The sequence below is a fragment of the Delphinus delphis genome, chromosome 10, assembly GCF_949987515.2.
Source record: "Delphinus delphis chromosome 10, mDelDel1.2, whole genome shotgun sequence".
Classification (NCBI taxonomy): domain Eukaryota; kingdom Metazoa; phylum Chordata; class Mammalia; order Artiodactyla; family Delphinidae; genus Delphinus; species Delphinus delphis.
Window position 1 is genome coordinate 38,646,246 of NC_082692.2, and position 17,340 is coordinate 38,663,585.

Sequence of the window (17,340 nt, forward strand, 5' to 3'; positions counted from 1 at the left end):
AAGTATATCCCAGGCATCTTATTTTCATTTGTAAATATGGCTTTCTAAAAAATGATTCTTTTAGGTAACCATGACACCATTGTTAACACCTAAAAAGGTTGACAGTTAACTAATATCAAATATTCAGTCAGTTTTGCCAGTTATCTCATAAACATTCCTCTAATTTTGTTGGTTTAGAACAAGATCCAAATAAAATCCATGAATGCCAGACTGGGTACTGTGTCTCTTAAGTTGCTTTTATAAAGAGGTTTTCCCTTTCTTTCCCATACATGTGTTAAAGAAACGTTTTGCTGATTGCATCCCCATGGTGCTTAACATGGTCTCTGTTTCCCCAAGATTCGTATTTGATATTTTTGGAGGAGTAAGGGAGGCAAAAGAGAATGAGAGCAAGAAGTCTTTATATAGGTGGTGTTTATAAGGTTCTTAAAACTTGAAACTTACATCTTTTATTTTCCTATAATGAGCACACAGCAAGAAGAGTTTGAACTGAACCTAAATTTGTATCATTTATTTGTTGAAATACAAGTTATTAATTTTAGACAAATGAACAACTTAATTTTTGTTTGGGGTAATAGTTTTCCATTTCTTAAAAAGCTATTGTTATTCCCTAACCTGTGTATCTATATTAAGTTCAGACTCATGTTTAGAGAAATAATTTGGAGTAGACAGCATATAAAGAAAAGTGCTGTTTGGAGCTAATAACGTCTAAATGATACTTAAGAAATTAGCCACATGGGAATTTTGGTTTGGGGAAAGCTTCGGTGAACTTATTTTAATCTCCATCATTAAGCAGTCATGACTTGTTACTTTTTAGAATAAAGGAATTTTTAAATACTGTTTCTTTCTTCATTTACTCAGCACAAACATTTCACTGAAGATATTCAGACAAGGCAGTATCGCTCCTTGGAAGTTCTGATAGGATCTGGCTATAATACCCCTGCTGATATTTGGAGCACAGCGTGCATGGTAATGTTTTTCCCATTGACTTTAACTTGTTACGTGGTAATTTGCTAATTTCAGTAGACCAGTGGATTAACAAACAAAAGGATTTTTTTTCTGACTCATCACTGGCACTCTGAATCCTGTGTCTGGAGAGGTCTGAATTTAAAAGCTTAGTTACAAACATCTGACATTCCGTTCGGTTCCTGCCAAATTCCTGTTAGGTGAAGGAACCAAATGTTTTCTACTACAGATTGGGGTTGCGGGGCGGCTAAAAACAACTGCTCAGACACGGTGCTGCTTTTGATGAGGAGAAGTTACTCTTACCCTTGCCCTCAGCTCTGATCTATTTTCAGATTAGGGAAAACCCTGGAAACTGCTTCATTCTGTACAGTTTAGCAGTCACTCAGCCGTCTTTGCACCTCACAGGATATGAAGCTCAGTCATCCATGGATTCATAAGTTGCTGCTTTGACCTTGTCAGGCAACTACTCAAGTAGTCAGACTTAGTTGATATTAAATGACTTCCCACAGATAGCCTCATGTTGGAACATATTATATTGTTTCCTGAAGTGGAGTGTACTCTTCAATTTGTAATTGTGGATTTACTTTTTTCTCTTCCACTCATTTTAAGTACTGGCAGGAACCATGTCTATAATGTATAGCTAAGTGTCTGGTGCAGGGCCTGGGACATTTTGAGGGGGTGCAATGCACTGCTAATGCTAACTTCCTGGAGTTGTCACAGACTTCACAGATTAAAGGCATAGTTTTCCACAAGACTACCCTCACTTCAGACACCAGCTGCAAGCTCTGGGGTCCACAGGCCACCTGCACCTCCTGACCATCTGACTACAAATTGGGAGTTTCCATTGTCCTTTCAGATTCAGTAGTTTGCTAGAATGACTCACACAACTCAGGGAAGTTCTAAAACATTTCAGTTTTGATATAAAGGTTACAAATCAGGACCAGCCAAATGAAGACATGCATACAGTGAGGTCTGAGAGTGGACCAAAGGTTAAGCTTCTGTGTTCTTAGGACACATCAGTTTCCTGGTACGTCAGTGTGTATCACCAACCAGGGAAGTTCACCCAAGCTTTAGGTGCCCAAAATTTTTACTGAGATTTCGTTACTTGGGCATGATTTATTGAATCATTGGTCATGTGGTTGAACTCAGTCTCCAGCCCCCTTCCCTTCCTGAGAGGTTGGGAGGTCAGTTTTGACAACACTCAGCCCAAAACCTCAACCCTCTAATTGCACAGTTGGTCTTGTCCAACTTGGTGGCATATCCAACCCCCCTCTTGAAACTGTGTCTAGGGGCCCACTATGAGTCACCTCATCAGTATAAACTTAAGTGTGGTCCGAAGGGGCCCACCATGAATAACAAAAGGCGCGTTTATCACTTGGAAAGCCCAAGAGTTGAGAGGCTTCCTCCCGGGAAACAGGAACAAGATCAAACAAATTCTTTAGTATACAATAATACTTAATAAATGTTTGTGGACCATCAAATGAGTGAACTAAATCAGAAACATATTAAACTGTCATTTCAATTAACATTTAGTATTTATAATCAACTTTGGGGAAAACTTAAAAGAGAAAGGACAGACTAGAAGCCCCAACCTGTTTTGTGTCATAGATTTCTTTGACGCCCACATTCCTGAAAACCTTTGTCTTCCAAAGATAATAAAGTTTAAACCATGTTGTTAATATGGCATGACCTTCTAAATTATTTTGTTATGGCATGTCTGTGGTCTTTTAAGGGGGAGGGCTGTCTAAATTGAAGATGATTTGGTATTGTGTGCACAAGATGAAAGAACATTGGAAGAAAATCTTCTTTCTTGCCATACTTTAAAGCTTTGTGTTGAGGAATCTGATTTGGATTGAGTTGGTAGAGGAAATAATTGCTAGAGATGCCGCCATACAAAATACAGCTAGTTTGTAGGTGGCATCTGATTTATTATGATGTGGTTCTTAGTAGTGGGTTAATTGAGGGCAGTAGGTCCTGCTTGCTATGTAACATAGTATGTACGGTGTCAGGCTTAAGAAGGCAAAAAGGCAAAAAAGATGAAAGGGGGGTGGATTAACCTTGGCCCCTCTTTGGACCAGCTCATGTGCAGGAATTTTTTTGACCAAAGGAGGGAAAGCACTTACCTGACTTGAGACAATATCATGAAAACTTGAGGCCCATTTGTTCCCCCAAATTTCTCTCATTTTGCTAATAGATGTAGAAAACGTGCTTTAAATTTCACCATACTCAGAGAATAAAAATAAATCTTGGAATATCAGAAGTGCCTGGAGAGATGGATCATCCTTCATCTAGTACAATTAATTGATGGAAAGATTGGGACCCTTTCTGAGGTAAAAAGGCAAGTTGAGAGATTGCCTGCCACTTCAGTGATTGAGACTACAAAGTTAGAAGGAAAGTTATAAGAAGGGAATGCTCTGTGAAGAGCATTAAGAATTAATAAAGAATAGATGTTTTAAAATTCTCCAAACGTTCTATGGATTTTGACAAGTTTGTAATGACGTGTATCTACTACCATAATATCATACAGCATAGTTTCACTGCCCTAAGAATCCTCTGTGCTCTGTCTCTTCATCCATCTGCACCCCCTGCCAACCCCTGGCCACCACTGATGTTTTTATTGTCTCTATAGTTTTGCCTTTTCCAGAATGTCATAGTTAGAATCATACAGTATAATTCAGTTTAGCTTTTTTTCACTTTGTAATATCATTTATGGTTCCTCCATGTCTTTTTATGACTTGATAGCTCATTCCTTTTTGTCACTGAATAATATTCCATTATCTGGATGTACCAGCACACTGGATTTATCATACCTTCCCTGATTTTGCCTCTGTCTGTTAGCATGACCCTGACTGACGTAAAATAGGCCCTGTGGTCAGTGTGAGACAAGCACAGGAGTGGGCACCAGGAGCCGTGGATTCTAGGATGGACTTGGCCTTTCTGTTCTGGTCAGTTTTCTCATCTGTAAAGGAAAGATGTTTAACTAGGTGTTTTGTAATCTAGAGTTTCTACTAGTTTTCATTTCTGATGTTGTGATCTTTCGGTTTGGTTTGGTTTTTTTACTGTTATCTTATTTATAAAATTGTAACTACTAGCAACTACCTTATGTTCCAAAAATAAAGTTCTTTTAGAGAACTTTAGGTAACGAGTTGTAAGTATCTAGGTGGAAAATTTTAGAATATTTTAAACTTTTAGAAAACTATCTACTTTTTTTTTTTAGCTTTAATATCTTCACTGAATCCCCTACTATGAGATGGAAAAATTAAAGTACTGGTTTCAGAAGAGACTGACAGACTTTGATGAATAAGAATCACAAATTGTTTCTGTTCTGCTTTGAGACCGTAAACCTCAGGATAATTAGAGGGTGAAACAGGTATCTGTTCTATCAGTGTAGTTCAGTTTCATAACAAACTGCTAGCATGTAAAACAAGCTATGCCTAGCAAGAAGCCACAGCATCTCTGACATTTTAGAGACAATCCTGAAACTTCTGCTTTTGTGGCCTTGCTCTGGGTAGTGGTACAGCCCAAGTTATACATTTTTTGAGAAAGACTATTCTATCGTAACACTGGCAAACCACCAAGACCTAGATAGACATGGGTCTGAATTGAGAATGTGCCCCACCTAATCCACTCCACAGTTCTTGAGATTGTCTGGGCTGGTTAGTACCATTGAGTCAACCAAAACTGACCCATGGCTAGCAGTTGACTTATAACTATACTTTTTATATCAATAAGGTCCTTTTTAAAACTGCTGTTAAATTACTTGGTTTAATTTTAGTCAGTGAAAAATTAATACAACCCCATCACTCACACGCTGTCCTTCTGTACTGGTTGACACTTATTCCTGAGGAAATCACTTTTTCAGTCCCTCTCAAACACTGTTTACAAGACGTTTTCTTGTTATAGGGGACTTGTGCCTTTTCCTGGTTGGTGGTTGCTAACCTGCTGGTCAATATGAGTAGCTCCTGACTCCATTTATACTTAAATCTTTTTCTGTAGACCTAGGAATTGGGGACTCTCTATCTGGGACAGTGCTTTTCCAAAGCAAAACTTTAAAAATGTACTTTTTAGCAAACACTGAAGAGTCATAGGTAGAAAAATGTCTGAATTTTTTTGGTTTTGATTTTAGATACAGAATGTTAATTTCTAGCCATGTGAAGTTATGTTATTCATGTTTATCTCATTAATAATTTAATAACTTAGAATCACCTTAGATATGCCCCTCTCTGAGCAAAAAGAGAAACTTAAGAGAGCTGAATTACTGATTGAAGGATTGGGGTGTACAGGGCTTGGAATAATCCACATATTGATATTAACTGAGTTTTTGCAGTTTTCCTGCTCCATTTTATTAAGGTACAGGTGTGAAAGGAAAGCTTTTTAGGAATAATCTTAGAGAATTTTTTAAATAATCATTTGCAGGTTTTCCAAGAAGAAAAAATTACTTAAAATTGAGCCAAATAGCAGTAAATTTCCCAAACGTCTTTCTTTTTTATGCTTTCATAAGCTTTCCTCTTTTTCTTAGGCCTTTGAACTGGCCACAGGCGACTATTTATTTGAACCTCATTCAGGGGAAGAGTACACTCGAGATGAAGGTAAGTCCCCTCAACCAAGGATGTCTGTGCACGGTGGCTAATGTAATTTGCTAGTACTGAAGAGCCTTAGTCTTCTTAGTGTGCTAAGTATATATAAGTCCCAGAAAAGATAGAAATATAAGATATTTTATGTTAAGTATTAGGTATCCTAGATACTTTATAATAGATATTAAAGAATTCTATATAAGAATTAGAGAAAAGGCCACAGTTGGTTAAACTAAAACTTGTATTGGGTTGGCCAAAAAGTGCCTTGAGTTTTTAAGTAAAAATAAAAGACTCATTTTCACCAAGAACTTTATTGAACAACGTACTCACCCTTTTGTTCCACTACCTTCTGCCATTTTTCAGGCAACTTCATAATTCCATTTTCCCAAAACTTTTATCTTTTTGAGTAAAGAACTGTTCCAGGTGTCTTCCAGGGGATTGAAATTTTTTCCATTAGGAGAATTTTGTAAAGATTGAAATAAATGGAAATCTGAAGGTGCAATGTCTGGTGAATAAGGCAGTTGAATCAGAACTTCCCAGCCAAGCTGTAACATTTTTTGCCTGGTCATCAGAGAAACATGTGGTCTTGCGTTATCTTGATGGAAGATTATACATTTTCTGTTGACTAATTCTGGACATTTTTCATCAAGTGCTGCTTTCAGTTGGTCTAATTGGGAGCAGTACTTGTTGAAATTAATCGTTTCGTTTTCTGGAAGGAGCTCATAATAGAGGACACCCTTCCAATCCCACCATGTACACAACATTACCGTCTTTGGATGAAGACCAGCCTTTGGTGTGATTGGTGGTGGTTCATTTCACTTGCCCCACGATCTCTTCTGTTCCACATTATTGTACAGTATCCACTTTTCATCGCCCGTCACAATTTGTTTTAAAAATGGAACATTTTCATTACATTTAAGTAGAAAAATCGCATGCAGAAATACGGTCAAGAAGGTTTTTTTCGCTTAACTTACGTGGAACCCAAACATCAAAGCGATTAACATAACCTAGCTGGTGCAGATGATTTTCAGCGCTTGGTTTGGATATTTTGAGTATGTCAGCTGTCTCCTGCGTGGTATAACATTGATTGTTCTCAGTGTTTCGATTGATCGTTATCAACTTCAACTGGTCTACCCGACCGTGGAGCATTATCCAGCGAGAAATCTCCAACATGAAACTTCGCAAACCACTTTTGACACATTTGTCAGTCACAGTACCTTCTGCATACACTGCACAAATCTTTTTTTGCGTTTCAGTTGTGTTTTTAACCTTTCTTGAAATAATAAAGCATAATATGCCGAAAATGTTGCTTTTTTCACAAAAATTCACCAATTTTGATGTCTTTTTTTAAAACACACACTGATAAGACAAGCTGTCACATACAATCTAACAAAATTGTTTTGAATGAAGTTAAAGACACGTAAGTGCTACTAGAGCCATCTTACGTCATAACCCGAAGGAACCTTTTGGCCAAACCAATATTTGCCAGGTTTCTTATAAAACATCTAGTCATTTTCCTTCCTGTGTAAATCAGTGATTCATTCTTTACCCAGTTTGGATCTGCCTGTTCATCAACTTGTTGCCCAGTTATGCTTGCAACTTTATTTGGAAGTCGATTTTATCAGATACACACTACTTGAATGCAGAGAATATATCCTATTTGTCTATATAAATTGTACAACATTCAGCATTCTTTTTTCTCCTTTCTGAAAATTAAAGCTGTATTTTTCTTTTTAAATGATACTAACATTTGGATTCCATTTTAAAACAAAATATTATTGGTTTATATTTTGCAATACCAGTGGGAAAAGCCCAAGGCGTCAGATGTTCTGAGAGACTGTGAAAACAGACAACTAAATGTGTGATGATTTTTTAAAAATCATAGTGGCATTCAAGTAACTAGATGAAATAATAATGTGAATAAGAAAACTTTATTAAAGGAATGTTTTACCTTCTTTATTATACAGTTTTGGTGCTTTTGTTTTCAGGATTAATGGGGATTACTTTGAGAGAGCACTACCAGTGTACCCTCCCGATGCAGAAAATATATCTTTTACTTTCTGTGCTTTCCTTGATTCTTGGGGAAATCAGGTTCTGCTTTATGGAACCAACAGTGCTATTTCTCAAACTGGTCCCCTGGGATGTCAAAAGGCAATGTTAGTAAGGCCTGCTGATATTCCTAATAAGTACCGTTTGAAAAATACTCTGCTAACTAATCACCATAGCCATATGCCTGTTTTAGTGGGTACAGTTTGGACATGTTTTCTGTATATAAGCCCCTTTTACTGTAATTACTACCTGTGTACACACTTGATTTTTCCCTGTTATCTGCTTGCTTTTTTCTGGGTTATAAGTTTGGGGCTGTAGACTTAACATCGTTTTAGAAATGCCCTATCAAATCTGTTTGCAAGGGTAATTAACTTTTTTCTCTTTATTTCCCTGGATTCCCTATAAATAGTGTGTGGTACAGACTCATATAGTGGCTAGAATTACATTGTACAGGATCTTATGCTACCAAACCTGAAAATTGAAATGTATATGAAAAGACTCAAGTAAGGGAAAAGGGAGAACCAGTTACCCTAGATATTTATATCCTAATTTATTCCCTCCTATTCCAGCCCTTAGATAAAACCTCAGATTACTACTGTTTGGCCCATAGGAGCAGGAAAAAGCAAACCCTATCCCCTGGCTAGTATATGCATAGTGTTACAAGTCCTGGTAAGACTGGGGCCTAAGTAGCATGTCCTCTGTTATTAGGGACATTCCACAACCCTAAATCTTGGAATAATAGTTGATAATTTTGCCTGTCAGATATATTAATCTTATGATTAATTGATAAGCCAGAGATAGGTTGCTGGAATTTAAAGTAATATAACAATTTTAAGGGAAAAATAATTCCTTGGTAGGAAAAATATTAAAAGAACCAATACTTTACTTGGAAGTTTACAGGAAGACAAATTATAGTCTCATTTATAATTAATTTATACAAAGATATTTACTTGCAGATCCTGCCTAAAATTGGCAGAAATTTTTTGGCAGCCAAATACTTGTTACCAAACCATAAATTCAGTAAAAACTGCCCAAAAGTTATAGTGAATTCATAAAGTTCTTCTAAAATGACACCACTGAGTCCTTTACATGAGAAATAGATGTGACCTGAAACCTTCACAAATTCCCAAATAAGTGTATGTCTCTAGCATATGATTTTACCCTAAGATACATTATTGGAAGTTTTAAGTGATTGCTTTTGACCTGGATTCTGTAACTACAGGATTAAAGTCATTTTTAAAGCTGTTTTGTGGCTAGGAGCCATCACTTTTTAAAGCCTCTTCATATTTTTACTTTTTGTCACCTGCAGAAAAAGGTAATAGACCTGTCTGTAGGTGTGGATGCTGGCTGGTCCCAAGCTCGTCTGCTGGTGGCAGACTGCCCACCTCCCTGGCAGTGCTCACAGTCCATATGCCTGCTGTGACAGTTACAAGACACTACATGATGTAAACATTTTAGTGGCCAAAGATAGTCAAGTAGCTATACTTTAAATGTTTGTGCTCATTTTTTCTTTAATAATGTGATTTTTTAAATTAAAAAGCAGACAAAACGAAAAAACATCTGGACTAGACATGATACGATAGGGGTTTTCATTTGAGTTCTAGCTCTTATTGGCCTTGTGGCTTCAAGTATGCCGTTCTCCCAGAGGTTCCACTTTTCACCTTTAAAATGGGGTATTAAATTTTGGCCTGTTTCACAGGGTAATTGTGAAAACTCGATCATATGTGAGTGCTTTGTCATGAACATTCTTAAAGTGATATTATTACTCTGTGAAGCCCAGAGCACTATTATAAATAAATGTCTGTCCTAGAATGTCTAAAGCATATTGCTACACTCTTGTAGCTTAGCTGAAAAACCCACCTGGACCTAGATATAGACAAAATAGAAATAAAATATTATAGATAAGCCTCCAAACTCCAGAATGGGACTTGCCAACTACTATCAAGTGACAAACCACCGGAAATAATTCTTGGCCTTCCCAGGCTTCCCTTGAGTATCCTCGGTTTTATTTGTACTTACTTTTAAACAGCTAGTTCTTGAAAAAGCTATTCATAGAAAAACCTCTTTTACAGCTTGTCCTTGATCCTGTTCTTCTTACCCTTCTATTTTAGACCACATTGCGCACATTATAGAGCTGATAGGCAGAATTCCAAGACGGTTTGCCCTCAGTGGGAAATATTCACAGGACTTCTTCAATCGCAGAGGTAGTATTGTTAACATGAGTTTTCATCTAGGCCCCAGGGATGCAACTTCAGGAAGCAGAGCATTCACACCAAGATTGTTTTTACTTATCACTCAAGTCCCACTGGAGTGGGTACCTGATTTTTAATGGTTTTCTGGATTCTCCATTAGATGGATAGAGTCCTCTTCTTCCCATTTAGGACAGAAAGCAAGCTGAAATGCTTTATAAAGAGGTGTGCATGCTACTCTTTCTGCCAATATCTAGAACTGCATTTGTTACCCCTGTTATGTATATCTTTTTTCCCCCTCTTGAAATGTTTGAAACATACAGATCACATTGCATTGATCATAGAACTTCTGGGGAAGGTGCCTCGCAAGCTCATTGTGGCAGGAAAATATTCCAAGGAATTTTTCACCAAAAAAGGTAAAATAAATGTGTTTGTTCCCAGACATTAAGGGGACAAAAGTGTTTAACAATGAAGAGGTAAGTACAGCTTGGGTACGTGTTCCCAACACATACAGAAGGATGGTCCTACCTTGAATGCTGAGCTGTGACTTAGCAGACCCTGGAGCTAGACTGCCCAGCTGCTCCACTGCTTATGTGGCCTTTGACACAACCTCAGTTTGCTGCTTTATAAACGGAGATTACTTCATATTAAATTCGTTATTATGTGTATAGTAGCTGGCACATGGTTGATTACTCCTACTACAGGACTTCTGAAAAATGGGCAGATTTTGCTGAGGCAGTTCTATCAAAGGGCAAGTAGTTTCAGCTTTTTAAGAGCAGGACTACATCTCACCTTGTAGTCCGTGATACCTAACACAGTCACTTCAACACATCAGTCATATGAATTAACTTTATACTTTGAATTGCGTAAGTTATGTTATCACTTATTAGTGAAGAAAACACAAGATAAAACTCTCACCTCAAATTTTTGCCTAGATAATATATGTTGGCGTATTTAAATACGAATTTCTTATGCATTCTAAATATATTTAAAAGCTTAAGTATGAAACCCTGACCTAGAAGGGACTAGAAAACTGTCTGGACTTTTTTCCATGGTTCCCTTTTTCCTCACAACCTCTACATTAGTGCTGAGAAAAACCATCTTTCTCAACACTTGACAGCAGGCATCCTCAGAAACATTTCTTAATGTTTTTCTTTGAGGCAGGAAAATGAAGTGCTTCATAGTTTCTTCCTTGTGTGCAAAGTCAAATTAATGGCATATACCAAGTAGGTAATTAGGCACTCACTGCCCACAGAAGAGACTTCAAATACGTGTCATGTAAGAAAAGAAATTTAAAGCAGCATTTACCTTAACAAGTCACTAATCATTGACTGTCTTTTTAAAAAAACATTGTTTCGAGGAGGCAAAAAGTAATGTTCCAGAATAGTACAGAGTGTGATGCAGCTGTATCTGAAAGTTTATTTGTTCTTTTAGTTTTGTTACTTTTATACATTTGACATAGTTTTAGCTCTTTGTTTTTTAATTACTGCCTTATTTCGAAGCAACATTTGCTAAACTATTGAGCCAAAAAAAGAGTACAAGCAAATTATTCTTGGTATGTGGTGATAAATTGCCTCTGAACACTGTATGAGACCATGCTGAGTATATAGGCATTTAATATTCATTTTAGTGAATACCTAGTTCCTGATAGGCCTGCCCAGTTTGATTGGGACAAAAAATCCTGGAATGGTGGAGAAAAAAATTATTTAAAATTTTTAGGCCCTCGTGAAAAATGGAGACTCTTCTTTCCAAGGAATGCATTAGAGAAGAGATGTGCTTTGTGAATGGAGAAGGATTAGATTCTGATGGCAAAATTTGATTCTTCATAGACTATCTGGATTAGTTCCTGCATTTCCACAAAAGGATCTTGTCACTTGTCAGTGTTGGTCAGTTTCTTTTGTACTCTCTTTACCTTAGGTGACCTGAAACACATCACGAAGCTGAAACCCTGGGGGCTTTTTGAGGTTCTGGTGGAGAAGTATGAATGGTCTCAGGAAGAGGCAGCTGGTTTCACAGATTTCTTACTGCCCATGTTGGAGTTGATCCCCGAGAAGAGGGCCACTGCCGCTGATTGTCTCCGGCACCCTTGGCTCAACTCCTAAGCCCCAGCCCAGCACTGCAGCAGAGATCACACGCTGGCCCTCTGCCCCTCCCCTCCAACCATTTCCCTCTTCCCTTTTCAGGGTGAAGCTCTTCCTTCAAGGGTTTCTAGGGTGTTTTTTGGTTTTTGTTGAATCCAACATGTTCATTTGGGTTTGCTTATTTGACCCTGTGGAGATCCCCCCACAGCCATTGGGCATCCTAGGTGAATTTGGCCTTGATTGGGCTCAGCCAAAGACTAATGGACTAAAATGTGAAACAGCCTCTCACCCCTGTACCCTTGTCTTTCCATTAGGACATCCTTTAAATTATAAGCATCCTTTTAAAAAGAGCTATGAAGATGTATGAGCTCATCCTTTTATTCACTGACTCTAAGAGTCAAATTTTCTAGTGCATATCCTATTGCCAGCATAAGGATGAGAAGGGGAAAGGTATTACTTCTGTGTACAGCAGAGATATTAAACTTGCTGTATCCAGGCTGCATCATCTTCCTGGATTGTTTCTGTTGTTTTCTATGTTCACATTTTTTTCTGCGACTTTTAAACTGCTATCTTTTTAAATGAGCTGTATAAACACCGTATTTGGGTACCATTTTATCGCTGTTCAAAGCACTGTCAAATTCCTTTCATCCTTTAATAACTCTAAGATCCTCGAATCTTCAGTCTGATTTTTGATGGAAACAAAAATGGAACCACTGACTAGTAGTTTCTTCAGAACCACATATATTCTGCAAACTGTCCTTTCCTATGTCTCTTCTGTGCCCTACCAGCAGAGTTACTTTGATTGGCTGTTTGTTTTGTTTTTTAATCCCTGGCTGGCACTTTACTCATTGCACTTGAGTTTATTGCCCCATAACTAAAGAATTCAGGATGACTCTAGAAAGGAAAACTGGATTTCAGAGATTTCCCATCTGAGAAGCAACTGTCCTAGAGTTCTCGGTTCTTTTACAAACAGTCCCCAACTTTTATTTACAGCTTTTTCTTTACCTTGTCCAGAATTCAGCCTTAAAGCAGTTTCCCCCTACGGCTTTGCCTTTCTCATTTTCTCAGAGGCTTCATTCAGGTCTTAAATGAAATCCCAGGATACAAGAACCAAGGGGAGGGGGGTGGGATGGCACTTTTTTTTTATTGTTTATTTTGAGGGTTGTAGGGGTTTTTTTCTCTTTTTGTTTGGTTTAAGGTTAGCCATTCTCTGCTGCTATTCCTTTGTATAATGTAAGTTTTAAATTTTGAGATGATTGAAATGTACTTGAGGCTTTTTTTTTTTTTTTTTTTAATGAGAAAAGGCGTTGTGAATATTATTTTAGGATGGGCCTCTCCTAGACTTGCCCTAGACATTACATATATTCCTCGGGTCATATTGAAAAGCAAAAGAGGGACAGGATTGGGGTCACAGCTGCTTGTTCTGCACGGACCAAGTGGGCCTTGGGGATTACAGCATTCTCCAGAAGCGGCTACAGGACTCTGATTTACAGAAAGCCGAGGAGGTGCAACTTGAGGCTCTACTAGCAAAGCACCGATGAGACTGTTAGGTAGCCGACTTCCTTTACAGGAGATTGGAATCTAGATTCTGTCATTTATCCACCAACAAAGGCAAAGGAAAAAGTGGTGCAATTATGCAATCCATTTAACTCGTAAACATATTACCCTGAATAACTGGCCAGCCGTTCATCGATCCTTGATGGATAGTTCTGAAATCAGACATGTTCCTGTAGAAAGAATTTGAAGTGAGGCTGTTCTATGCACCTATCAAGAATAAAGAAAATAGATTGTATCAAACAACGGCAGGGAAAATCCTTCAGCAATTCTAATCCACTTTGGGTTTTCAGCGATATATACATCTAAAGCAATACCAGACTAGAACTGAATTCTTTTCTATGCTGTAAAATCACAATTGTGGAATTACAGGGATTCTGGTGATGACATTAAGGTGAACTAACCAAACACACACAAATAGAAGGCCCTGTTTTAACAACTGACATGAAGAGAAATTTTAATAAGAGAGAACCTGTAACTTTTTGGAAATGTTTTCCCACCAAACAAGGGCTTTTCCTCTATCACTTAAGGAGCCAGATGAATTAAAAGCCGTAGAAAGAGGCAGCTGTAGAATTTGATCTTCCAAGCACCCCATCTACCTTTCCTGAACTCAATCATAATGTCAAATTGCCAGGATCTCACTAAAGGATTTCTATTTGCTGTCAGTAAAAAATAAAACCCCAAACACATTTTTATTCTTTCTACTGGTTGCATTGTCTGTTTTCTTTGTAAATGCAGTACAATAAACAAATTATTTAATAACCTACATGTTTCCAGGAGATTTCTGTTTATTTGTTGCCCAAGTTGATCTGACCTAGCTTCAGAATGGAGGAAAGGATTGGTTGAGTTGCTTTTTGAATTTAAATATGCCATGAAACTGTGTAACTTAAACACATGCCATTTTGGGGGGTTTGTAGCTTTGCTTCTATCTTTAAATTGGGCGTGGGGTGGGATTTAACAAACTACATTTTGGTAAATTCTAAGAAAATTGTTATTCCCTACATTTGATACCATTTTTGCAGTATTTGTGGGGGGTTTTCCCCCACAGATCACAAAGTGCAAAATGTCAAAAGTTTTGTGAACTCAAAGGCACTGGACTGATGACCACTATTATACACAAGTTTTCATATACTTGTCTCATTCACCCCTCAGTATAAATTCTTAGAAATGGAATGGCTGGGGCAGAGAGTAAGCACGTTTTTAAGGCTTTTAATAAATGTTCCCTAACTTACGTGGAGAACAGTTGGACTGTTTTGCTATGACCAACAGTGTTTGAATGGGCCTATTGTAATCTCACTCATTTTATTCCCAATAGCCAGTTTGATTGCCCCAAAAGGGGAATCTCTTGTTTTAATTTGCATATTAGATGACTAGTGAAGTCAAAAGCTTGTTTCATGGGTTTTATTGGCCATTTGTAGTTTGGGGTTATTAGCCTACAATTACCCAGCTTTCTTTTGGCATGCTTCCCTATTTGATGATTTGGTAACATCTTTGTCATTTTTCCATCACATTTTCCAGTTTTTAATTTGCCTTTCATTTTTATTTGTGGTATTTCTGGGCTGTGCTGGGTCTTTGTTGCTGCACACAGGCATTTCTCTAGTTGCTGTGTGCAGGCTTCTCGTTGCGGAGCACGAGCTCTAGGTGCGCGGGCTCAGTAGTTGTGGCACGTGGGCCCTAGAGCGTGTGGGCTTAAATAGTTGTGTGTGGGCTCTAGGGCACATGGGCTTCAGTAGTTGTGGTGCACGGGCTCAGTAGTTGTGGCTTGCAGGCTCTAGAGCACAGGCTCAGTTGCTCCGTGGCATGTGGGATCTTCCCGGACCAGGGATCGAACCCATGTCCCCTGCATTGGCAGGCAAACTCTCAACCACTGTGCCACCAGGGAAGTTCCTATTTATGGTATTTTTAATGTTATTCATAAAAAGTCCTCCAGCCCTGAACTACATAAACTGGTTTTTTTCTGTTTGTTTTAATTGAGCCATGCTTAAGACATATGTAGTGTGTTCATACTGTAGTGTTGACTAGAATGTAACCTGTTTAAAAAAACAACCAAAAAAAATTAAATTGGAATTCATCAAACCAGTATGTTCATCAGACTGATGAACTTAGGCAGTTTCTCTAAGCTTTGTGTTAAATGTATGGACCTTGAACTCTGAGGGTTTTGGAAAACTTAAGTTCTAAGGGAGCTTGTAGCTATCTCAAAATAACTGTCAAACTGAGGTGGAGTTACAGCCCTGAGTGTCCACAGGGAGACCATTTAGCTGCTCCAGAGCCTGCCCAGGTTACAAATCGACTTCATCACTGCTCATTCTTTTATTTTTGATGCCTGTAGAGTCTTCCAGTTTGGCCTTATAAGGAAAGTGATTTGCTCTTAGAGTATCACAAAAAATTGATGATTTATTGATAATAGAATCTGAACTTATATTTACTCTGTAAATAAGGTCTTAGGACACCAGAGAAGTTTCAACAGTCCTTTGTGTTTTGCCCACCAATTTGGTGCCGTTGGAGTTAGCAAAGCATTGATAATTTACAGCTCTTTCTCAGTCTTCAAAGCAATATGAAAAGATAATATCTAAACTTATATAAAGATAATATATATGAATCTTGAGACCTACTGAGGAGGAAGTTTGTTTTTATGTCACTTTAGTCTTGTTTTTAAAAGGTGGAATTTTAAAACAAGTGATAAGCATTTGTCTTTTAAGTCCTTGTGCAAATATTTATCCACACCCAGTCCTTATGATATCAGAAATATCTCAGTTAAAAAAAAAACAATATTTGAGATCATTTTGTGTTTAGAAGTTTTAACTAAGTAAGTTTACATTAGTACCTACTCTGTTACTGACTGTACCACTCCTTGTAAAGGGATGAGGGTTTTCACTACATAGATGATCAATCTGATTTTATATCCTCCCAGGTTCAATTTTTTATCATAATCTTCTCTTTTGTCCTTAATTCATATCTAGTTGTTGCCCATTATAATACAGTAACAAGCCTTGCCCTCCCATTTGGCAGAACTGGGTTGGTATCAGTGTATCAGCTGCCTGCAATTTGAGCTATGTTCATAGAAGTTGTACCCTTACGACATTTCATTGGTTGCTTTGGATTTACTAAATATAGAGGAAAGTATGGTCAGTGTTGGAAATTAGTGGACCCTACTATAAATACTTGAAGTTAGATAGCAAAAGTGGGGTGAGTTTGAGGGTTAGGGCCCTTCATCTTCAGCAATTTGTTACAAAACAAACATGTATCCATCAGCATGTACGGTTACTAGAATCTAATCTTTGTTCCAGTAAAGCATTCTAGTAAATGCCCATTTCAGCAGAAAATTAATTACAAATAACTATGAGAAACAACTTTTTAAAATACTCCAATGATTCTCACCTCCTGGTATTCACACACTTGTGCAATTCCCTCACCTTTAACGTGGGCTGGACTTTGTGGTGGTTCTAACAATCAGATTAAGGCAAAAGTAGCAGGATGTCACTTAGATTTGGTTACAAAGGGTGCTTCCGTCTGTGCACCTGCTCTTGCTCTGTCTTGGAAGACTTGCTCTGGGGAAGCAAGTTGCCAGGTGAATAGCCCTTTGGAGAGGCCCTCAGCCAGCAAGGAACTCAGGCCTTCGGCCCAACAACCTGTGAGAAGTTGAGTCCTGCAGACAACCACTGAGCTTGGAAGCAGATCCAACACCTTAATTGCAGCCCTGTGAGAAGCCTTGAGGCAGAGACACCTAGCTGAGGCAGAGACACCTAGCTAAGCCTTGCTGATTCCTAACCCACAGAAACTGAAATGTTTTAAGCCACTGAGTCGAGGGGTAATTTGTTATGCAGCAACAGGTAACTAATACAGAGATGCAAGATAATGAAAGCATTTAGGAAAGACACCCTTCTGGTTCACATTTCAGATGTAAATGATAAGGCCTTCTTACCTCTCTTG

The 17,340-nt window shown here is 38.0% G+C and overlaps 1 protein-coding gene across 3 annotated transcripts in view; it reads left to right on the top strand.

Annotated features, from left to right (window-relative positions):
* The window catches only part of SRPK1 (SRSF protein kinase 1), an 81,564-nt gene extending 67,388 nt beyond the window's left edge, over positions 1-14,176 (top strand). For 2 of the 3 annotated variants that reach the window (XM_060021930.1, XM_060021929.1), the window contains 4 exons: positions 859-966; positions 5,483-5,552; positions 10,099-10,191; positions 11,693-14,176. In XM_060021930.1, coding sequence (XP_059877913.1) covers positions 859-966; positions 5,483-5,552; positions 10,099-10,191; positions 11,693-11,877 — 456 coding nt within the window. In that variant the 3' untranslated portion in view covers positions 11,878-14,176. Of the gene's footprint in view, positions 1-858; positions 967-5,482; positions 5,553-9,697; positions 10,068-10,098; positions 10,192-11,692 lie in introns of those variants that run through there. The other variant, XM_060021932.1, reaches the window with a different exon arrangement.
* Positions 14,177-17,340: the final 3,164 nt, after the last annotated feature.